This window comes from Seriola aureovittata, chromosome 20, assembly GCF_021018895.1.
Source record: "Seriola aureovittata isolate HTS-2021-v1 ecotype China chromosome 20, ASM2101889v1, whole genome shotgun sequence".
Lineage (NCBI taxonomy): Eukaryota > Metazoa > Chordata > Actinopteri > Carangiformes > Carangidae > Seriola > Seriola aureovittata.
In genome coordinates, this window is record NC_079383.1 from 21,531,170 (window position 1) to 21,541,456 (window position 10,287).

The 10,287-nt window shown below is 38.0% G+C and overlaps 1 protein-coding gene across 1 annotated transcript; it reads right to left on the bottom strand.

Annotated features, from left to right (window-relative positions):
- Positions 1–6,096: 6,096 nt before the first annotated feature.
- Positions 6,097–8,335, bottom strand: LOC130161652 (C-C motif chemokine 4-like). The gene is made up of 4 exons (XM_056365058.1): positions 7,395–8,335; positions 6,863–6,989; positions 6,518–6,590; positions 6,097–6,346 (listed from the first exon to the last, which is right to left on the bottom strand). The coding sequence occupies exons 1-4, from the start codon at positions 7,471–7,473 to the stop codon at positions 6,293–6,295; spliced, it is 333 nt and encodes a 110-aa protein (XP_056221033.1). The 5' UTR covers positions 7,474–8,335; the 3' UTR covers positions 6,097–6,292.
- Positions 8,336–10,287: the final 1,952 nt, after the last annotated feature.

Here is a 10,287-nt window from a genome sequence, read left to right on the forward strand (position 1 = left end):
TTTTAATCCTGGAAAACAGGAAACAGACGACAGAAAGAGCCTCTGATTAAACTAATGTCCCATGGTGCCATTTTGGATCAGAGTACAGTGTCATCTTCCTCTGTTGTTCTTATCAATATCTTAAGATTTGGGAATCAAACATTAATCATTTCCAAGATGTCCGTGTGCAGGGTTAGTGTGATGTGAGCAGTGAGGTTAAGTGATCATAGAAAGATTTTATTCACATTTAGTATTTGTGTGTGGGCGTGTTTAAATCATGATGTACTTACATGAAGTAATGATGATTACAGTCGATTCTTTTTTCCTGTTCAAAGCACTTCACGACTGTCCCCTCTGCTTCAAAGCTGCCTTCATCACAGCAGGGCAAACCTATATTATTGCCTGTGAGAAAACAACACATTCACATAAAGAGAGAGGGAGATGCTGTTTCACACTGAAATGTATCAGACCAGTGAAGTCACAGGTTCCTCTCCATTGCAATAATAAGATAATTGTCCAGTAATTAGTAATCCATCCAAACCTTAACTACAGACATGTATTATAACGACTGAAAACTGATGAGTGTATCTCCATAATGATGCTTTCTTAACTGGTAACTGTTCACAGAGTTTATTTTTGGCATTCTGCCTCAGAATGTGACTAAACATAAAAACAAACATCAGATTGGAGACATCGTGGTTATTCCTTTTCACCTTGTCGTCTTCCTCACTTCTGCTTTTGTTACAGTGATCAGCTCTTCAGGGAGAGATTTTACAGTCTGTCTCGTTCTCTCTTCTTCGTCATTTTCAATTATAATAATAATAATAATAATAATGATATGTCAGGAAGTGACAATGAATGTGATAAATAATAATAATACATAAAAGATGCACAAACAAAATAATGTTTGAAACAATATTATGAACTAAAGAAAAAGGGAAAATAAAAGTTAAAGGAGAGGTTCAAATTCCATCTTCATACATTACTCACATGTCTTTATGTTCTCTGACAGAAAGTTTAAATCTTTATTTATCACACAACGTCTTTGCGGAGCTGCAGTGGAGGGAGTTTAGCACTGAGAAATAATTCATTTGAAATAACATCTGGAGCTGCTGCAGCCTCATAGCGAGGACTTTGTAAGACCAGTAACTCCAAAAAACTCATTCTTATAATTCAGACTGAATTAAGACTCTTTGACCTTTTGCCCTGAAGGTAATATTTAGTTATCCAACGTATTAGATAAATAGTTAAATTACTTCTTGTGTGGGGCAGTTTACTCGTACTCTGTTGACTATTAATAGTTTCCTGTTCTATGCGGCTCAAAGTATTTCACATAAGAAGAAGAAGGATGCGACGAAGAGGCGGCGTACCTTCAGATGCAGAGAAGAGCATCACGATGCCCAGGGCGACCAGAGGAATCCAGCGGTTGGTCATCATCTTCAGTCTCTGCACGGCACAAAAACTGACTCTGGATCTGCTTCGTCGTTCAGTTACTAACTAACTCGACTCGCCGCAGTCAGACGATGAGCGATCCACTGAGGAGTGATCTTATATACCGAAGCTTCACGCAGGAAAAGAGGAACCGCCGGTGTCATGTAGACTTTTTGTAGCTTTAAATGAATTCTTCTGAGGGGATGACGGTGCTTTTGGAGATAAACTGACACTCAGAGTGACACACGTCCAAGAGGTTGTGCAACTTGTTCAGGTTGGTCAGTACCAGGGTTCTTCCTCTTCTTCCTCTTCTTCCTCTTCCTCCTCTTCTTCAACAGTGTGATAACAGTCACTTTTTCTTTATGTGGACACTCCACCTAAACGTTCTGATATGTTAGAGAGAGGTGTGTTCCCAACGGTGTGTGGCAACAGTTTGTGTTTGTACCTGTCTTTTGTTGACAGGCACAAATTTATTTTGAAGATGTGGACGTGCTAACTGAATAGTTTGGCATAAAACTACAGGTATATTATTAGATCATCAAGTCAGTGCATAGTGATGAGGGCTAAAAAGACTGCACTACAAAACACAAAAAAAAAAACATGTTATTTTCGCTCTGATTATCTAAATATGAAAATGAAATTCTGTCGTAGGATTTAGAAAGTGTACATGCAAAATGAATGGTGTGGTTGTTTGATACTGCTGCTGCAGGTGTTCAGATGCTTTAGATTTCTGCTTTTGTCGACTCTGCGCTGTTCAATTTTTCCACTCAGCCTCTATTTTAAAACGTTGTTTACTGGAGAACAAAAACAAAAGTCTGAGTGCAAGAAATTGGTCTTAATTTTTAATTTATTCACGTATTAAAAAGCGTCGATTTTGATTTTTAAAACGGTGCAGGAACTGTTATATTTCTGTTCCACTGCAGTTCAGAGACAAGTTTTTCTTTTTACCACCACAGTTATTTGATAAGTTTGATAATACAATAATAATTCATTCATTCATTCATTCATTCATTTTCTACCGCTTATCAATAACTAGAAAATTCCAGGGAAATTTTGAGTGCCACGGGGGCTGCTGCCGGGTTAGGGTTAAAGATCTCTGTCACTGTAGCGATGACATCACGCAGCCCTTGGCTGTCAGAGGTCAGGTCAGGAGCTGCCGTTGCCATGGCAATGTGAAAATCTGCCCAGAGTTTGGCTTCTACATGGCTTCAAAACAACTGCAAATTATGAGAAAACCGTTACTTCTTTTCAAAAACCGAAAACACCATGCCAGACACTGAAGCCAGAAGTTTCTACAGTCTGTATTTTATTCAGATATTCCTTAAAATGAGTGCGTAAGCTCAGTGCGAAGACAGAGAGAGATTCTTTTGAAAAAAAAAGACGATTACATTAGGTGTCAATGAGAGTGAGACAGGTATTGCTGCCGGACTCGGCACCCCCGTTTAAATTTTGTGCAGACCCTGCCTGTCAAAGTTACATTTTATGAATCCCAACAACTATGTCTACATTTTCAGAAATAATTATTTGTCTCCTTTTGAAAATAAAAATAAAGGTTATTTTTTACTGCTTCACGCACTCTAGCCAACTGACGCTTTCACTCTAACTTGGAAGAAAAAGTGATTTGCACTCCTCCTTTGAGTGCTCACAGTTTGAAAAGTTTACATGTTATGTAAAAACAGTTGTTGTGTTTTTGAGAGAGCAGAAGTTTTCCTCCGTTTTATAGTTTGAATCACATTTCTACGTGCAGGTATGAGAGAGCTGGGTGACTCCGAAAAAAAGGTTAAATTTTGTGGGTTTTTAAAGAAAATTCCAATGAATTCCTAATGCATTATTTATTCCCAGTATTTTGGGAATAACTTTGGGAAAAATTGGAATTTTAACACCAAAAGTCATAGCACCTCTTTCGGGATCAAGACGCACGTTTTGATGTATATATTACCGGGGTTTTCTCAAAGCTGCGAGACGAGTTACGCGCCAAAATTTGGCGGAAGAATAATAATAAGCCTGAGGAATATTAATAGCTTCGGAGCTGATCACCCGTGGCACTAATTATGCCAGGACATGAAGAGAAAGGATAATAAATGTGATAAATAAGTACATCAGTACCTCACTACCTAACTACAAGTACCTCAAACTGTGCTGAAGTAAGGAGACTTGAGTAAATGTACATATGTGCTTACAGAACATTTACAATCTGATGTTTCACTAGAAAATTCCAGGGAAATTTTGAGTGCCACGGGGGCTACTGCCGGGATGAGTACATGATTTATTTCCAGTGTTCAAAAGTCACCCTGATCATATTCTGGTTTTGAGAAATGTCTTGATATAAAAGACTCTGATATAAAACAATGTCACATCCCTCCATCATGTATTATGTGGGAAATATCTCATATTCTGTCTTGTTTTTTTTAATAAAACAAGAGGCAACATGTCTACAAACTGGCATTTAAAGGGTTAAAATCCTGAAAACTAATAAACATTTGGTAGGTTTGAGCAGAACTGAAGTGGTTTAAGAGATTTATGCAAAAAAAGCAGAAAAAAATATTGATATATGATAATTTTATAGCATTTTCTTTGTGTGTCCTTTTTTGGACGCGAGGAACCCCAGAGGGTACAAAATGTGTTACCAGTGTATAATAGACCTGTAACAGTAACTGACATTAGATTTTAAAAATATGTCAAAAAAGACACTTTCTTGCAGAAATCCATACCTTCAGCTGTAACACAGCCAAAATGATCAGCAAATCAAAAAAGAAAAGTGAAGAAAATGTCCAAAAAAGGACAGAGGGACCCCTGAGGGTTAATAAATCCCATGAACCGCTATTTAAATTACCACTATTATGTTTTTTTTCGGTGCTAAATTTAACATTACTGGGGAGGAGAGCAACGCGACTAGAAGTGACAGCGAGAGAGGGCTAGTAGCTTCTCCTCTCCTCTGTCTCAGCGGAGACCGTCACAACTTCATTCACTCTTTTAACAAAACAAAAAAAAAAAAGCAACGAAGGAAGCAGTAAATGGACTTACATATTTAAGACCTAACTAAATGTAATTTAAGACCTAACATGCGGCTAATGTAAAGCTAGCAGAGCTTGGAGAGTTGGTTATCTGGTTGCTAGGCGCACGCACACAGGTCAGGAGCTGCCGTTGCCATGGCAATGTGAAAATCTGCCCAGAATTTGGCTTCTACATGGCTTCAAAACAACTGCAAATTATGAGAAAACCGTTACTTCTTTTCTTAAACCGAAAACACCGTGACAGACACTGAAGCCAGAAGTTTCTACAGTCTCTATTTTATTCAGATATTCCTTAAAATGAGTGAGTAAGCTCAGTGCGAAGACAGAGAGAGATTATTTTGAAAAAAAAAGACGATTACATTAGGTGTCAATGAGAGTGAGACAGGTATTGCTGCCGGACTCGGCACCCCCGTTTAAATTTTGTGCAGACCCTGCCTGTCAAAGTTACATTTTATGAATCCCAACAACTATGTCTACATTTTGAGAAATAATTATTTGTCTCCTTTTTACGGTTTGGCCGTGAGCTCGAGTTAAAAATAAAAATAAAGGTTATTTTTTACTGCTTCACGCACTCTAGCCAACTGACGCTTTCACTCTAACTTTGAAGAAAAAGTGATTTGCACTCCTCCTTTGAGTGCTCATAGTTTGAAAAGTTTACATGTTATGTAAAAACAGTTGTTGTGTTTTTGAGAGAGCAGAAGTTTTCCTCCGTTTTATAGTTTGAATCACATTTCTACGTGCAGGTATGAGAGAGCTGGGTGACTCCGAAAAAAGGTTAAATTTTGTGGGTTTTTAAAGAAAATTCCAATGAATTTCTAATGCATTATTTATTCCCAGTATTTTGGGAATAACTTTGGGAAAAATTGGAATTTTAACACCAAAAGTCATAGCACCCCTTGCGGGATCAAGACGCACGTTTTGATGTATATATTACCGGGGTTTTCTCAAAGCTGCGAGACGATTTACGCGCCGAAATTAGGCGGAAGAATAATAATAAGCCTGAGGAATATTAATAGCTTCGGAGTTGATCACCCGTGGCACTAATTATGCTTCAGTACCTCACTACCTAACTACAAGTACCTCAAACTGTGCTGAAGTACAGATACTTGAGTAAATGTACATATGTGCTTACAGAACATTTACAATCTGATGTTTCATTATCATAAAGTAAGAATCAGTTAATATAAAGTCATTAAATCATTTACCAGCCTCAGCCTCAATAATCATAATGGTTGTAATCTTCTAGTGTCTACTTACTTTTGGCCACTAAGACAGTTAAAAACAAAACATTTGACTGTAGTTTTCCTTGATATGAAAGTTAATCTTCCCTATATTCATTTGTTATTATCTTCTTTGTTTCTCACTCTTTTTTCCGGTCAGTTCTGCATCTATTTAAAAGGATCTATTTACGTCAGGGCTGCTTTTTATTTATTTTTATTTTTACCTACAGTGACTTTATTTGAATTCCTCACAGCCTGGTTTATAAGAATTATCACACTGAGTCAACACAGAAATCCCCCTTCATGCAGTGAATCTCCTCCCACTGTACAGTCACACAAAAACCAGACAGTGCATGTAAAATAAAAAAAATGAGTCAGTTGTGTTTTAATTCATTCAATTTATTTATGATTTATTCATAAATTTTTATCAGGATTTGTTTTTTAGTTCGACATTCAAAAACCTCAACCATCATTGTAATTCACATCTTTCCAAAATACAGCCACAAAAACAAATTGCTTTTAAAGATATATAAAATGAAATACAAAAAATAATTTAAGCTTTAAATAGATATTAATGTAAAAGGAATAAATATAGAATAGTAAATGCTCAGAGTGGTTGCTGTGTCGGGACTTTTTTTTTGTCACGCCTCAAGCTTTCGTGGTTGTATCCGACGACACATCTGGAGGGCAGCGTAACTCTCCCTGCGACCAGAGGAGAGGGAGAGAGAGAGAGAGAGAGACAACAGGAACATGTGCAATTAGATTCAGGAAATACTTGTTCATTTTGTTGTATTCACACATTACGCCGTTCACACTGCATCGTTGTAAGTAAAGCTAACACAAGTTAGTAAGTTCGAAACAGCCGCCTCTCACCTTCTTTATCAAGTGTTGAAGCCACGGAGAAGCTGGACTGATGCAGAACGGTCTCCCCTTCTTGTTTATAACCCTAGAAACAGGAAGCAGACACAAAACAATCAGACATATTCACTTAATGAGCTGAGAGACATCACAGCTGAGATTCTGTTGTTGTTTCTTATCAAGATCATAAGCTGTGGGAATCATGCAAACGTTTATCATTGAACAGATTCCAAATTAGACTCTAATGCAGCTGAGGTGGTTACAGACTTGTGCTGTCGCAGGAAACGACACCGGATAGAAACGAGGATGGAAAACGCTCAGATTTGGACGAGCGTGTTAAAAAAATCAGGGCGTGCTTACAGGAAGGCGTGGTGTTCACAGTCCTCCCGTGGTTTCTGTTCGTAGCACGCTTTGATTCTGTGGATCTTCGTGGAACCGGAGGCTGCACAGCAGGGTAGATTGACGAAGGGGATGGTGGAGTCCACTGCTACGCCAGACCATCACACACACACACACACACACACACACACACAGATGATGTCGTTATTCATAGTTACTGTTGCTGAAACTGACGATGTGTTTCTATTATATTTTGATTTAATGCATTTAATTAAATGCATGTATCTAATGTACTGTGTTTTAAAGGTCAGAGGTCATGTTGTATCCTCTCCTGTTTGTGTGTGGCAGCTCATCGACTCAAAGTGCAGAACTTAAAAACATTTTAAAAAGTTTAATTTGACTCATTTACACAAGTCTCTGCTTTAGACGGGTTAGTTAACAAGTTTAAAGCTAGTTATTAAAGGTTTTAATTAATTATAATTAATATTAATATTCTGTCGATCGTCAGATTCAAGACGCTCACATCTCCCATGAAGCAGAAGTTGAGTGTTACCTTCTGTTGCAGATAAGAGCATCACAACAGCCAGTGTGAGCAGGAAGATCCAGCGGCTGACGGAGAGAGGCGTCCACATCTTCAAACGCTGCTTGGGCACCAAAACTGACTCTGGATCTGAGCTGGAAACGTCGTGATCCAGTCACTAAACTGCTCAAAAGTCTGATGGTGAGTGAAGCAGAGAGCTGTGATCTTATATACAGCAGCTCCACGCAAAAAAAAAAGAAAAGAAGAGGAACCATTGTTGTCATAAGCAACATATCTGGAATGGAAATAACACATGCTGCAGTGATGATGAGACAGCAGACAGAGACTCACACACACCCAGAAGGTAGTGGAATTTGTTATATGTTCACGCTCGGGTTGTGATGTAGCACAAGGGTTCGTCTTCTCCTGTTACCTGACGCGCACGTTTCACTGAAAAGCTGCACGTTTAACACGACCGAACATTATTCAAATCCACAGCTTCATGTAAAACATATTCAACTCCTGTCGTATCCTGTAATATATCTACATAACATTGGTTTAAATTACGGTCTTTAATTGCTTTTAGAGAAGAAATTAAAGGGGAACACCTGAATTAATGGGATTCAATAGGTTAAAATCTGCAGCTGTGTGGAGTTTTAGGTTTCACTGTCAACGTTCAATAAGTAAATATTCCAAGAGTCGGCAGTAATCGATGAGTAATCTATAACGGATCGTCTGAGCCGAGTTTGACTTATTGCAGGGATTTGAATTACATGAATAAAAAGCTGTAAAAATATCAGTCAAAGGTTAAATAACACTTCCTCATGACCAGTGAATAACACTTAGAAAATGTATGATAAAGCATAAAAGCCGCGAGACAAACACATAATTCTCCTGGACGGCTGCATAATAGTGGAAAGAAGTTGTGCATGTGTGAGTTGGCCCTGACTGAGATGCAGAAGAGCCCAGTTCCAAAATGGTAGCCCATTCCTTATTTGGTGAATAACTTACACCGTACTGTAAGTGATGCGGTCGACTGATTATTAATTATTTCAGTTGGATTGTTGAGCAGTTCAGGTTTTTTTCTCTGTGTTATGTGTAATAAACTGAAGGGGAATCACCCGAGCTCACGGGCCCTGCTCAGAGACACACCAAGAATAACCCACACAGACCGACCGGCCGACTTATTTTTAGCAGCTGCTGTTACAATAATAACCTCGGAGAACAGTCATGAAGGCATGACACGCCGCTGCGAACCCTAAAAGAGGAATTACTCAGCCGTGTGGAATGTAGCTGAGGCAGAAATATTCAAACTGCATTTCTGTGCCTATGAAATTATTTTACTCTGCGTGGACTCAAGGGTCTGCTTACTGGCCTTTTCTGTATCTCAAGGGTCTTCCTCAGTAAATGGAGGTGGATGTTCTTTTTTTTTTTAAGTCGATCAAATCTGTGTAGAAGCGTTAGAAAAACGAAACAGCTGGCTGCAAGAGGAGGACAGAAGTGCAGATACCACTTGTTATTTCAACCCACGTAACTTTATTTATTCAACCTTTATTTTATCAGGTGCTTTTACTGAGATCAAGAAAGATCTGAGAAAAACAAACATGGCCGGACAAAACAAAAGGACAAATGCACGCCAGACAATCAAACGCACACAAAGAACATGGCCAGTTTCCCTACAATGACGAGTCACAATATCTGCTCTTAAAGATGACCAGGATTAGTGGGAACTTCTTAATTTAATTTAACTATTATATTTTCATTGAATGTAGTTCTGCAACTAACAGCTATTGATTAATCTGCAGATCATTTTCTTCATTAATTGATTCATTATTTACTCCATAAAATGTTGGAAAATTGTGAAAACTGACGAACCTACAGTGGATGTTTTTTAACCTTCTTTTGTCCAACCAGCAGCTCAGAACCAGAACTAATTTTTCCTCAAAAATGACTGAAACAATTAATGAATATTCAAAATATTTTCCAATTAATAATCTGTCATTCGACTAATTGATATCTTGACAAAGTGTTGCAACTCTAATTGAAGACAAAAACAGCATATTGTTGAAAACGCAAGGTATTTTTATTGTCAACACATCCGTTAAGGTGGAGAGTCCCAACCTCAAGTTTCCATAGTGACCAGAATAATTGAAATACAAAGAGAACAAAAAGACAGAGCAAAAAAAAAAAATAGAGGAAGAAAAAAGAAGATAATGGCTGATGCGCAATGGTAGATGATATCAGTGTGCTTACATCATCTCTACTGCTATCAGTGTATCTTTGCAGCTACTTTCACAGACAAACCAAAATTGCCAAAGAGTCTCACGATGAGTTCTCTCTTTCCATTTTCAACCGTCTTCATTCACCCTGCAGGTTCTCAGACAGCACCCCGCAGTGTTTCATCTATTAACTGCCACACATGCAAACACACAGGTGAGGGGTTTATAATGACATGAAGAGGAGTTCACCTTCTACAAATTCATCTATATAACACATGTTGGCTTTTGAGAATGAATGAGGTATTTTTTTAGACTACATTTGACTGATTTTAAGGGGAAAAAAATAGAAAATTAAATTAAAATCTAGTTTTCTCCAACAGTTAAAAACCACCAGTTACAGAATTTGTTTCGCAGTTTATCAGGATTTTCTACAAATGATGAAAAGTTCAAATTACTATTCGCAAATAGGCTTTTTTCATAGAACACATTTTGACGTGTTATAGTTGGAACAACACAGGATATGAATAATACAAAAATAATGATGCTTCGCTTTCAGGGTGCTGCTGGTGGCTCACAGTCACACCGGTACATTTAAACAGAACAGAGTGTTTAATGTTCTTAGTAATGCCTACGGTTTTCCTACAATGATGAGTCACAATATCTGCTATTAAAGATGACCATGGAAATCCACAGGAACATGACACATG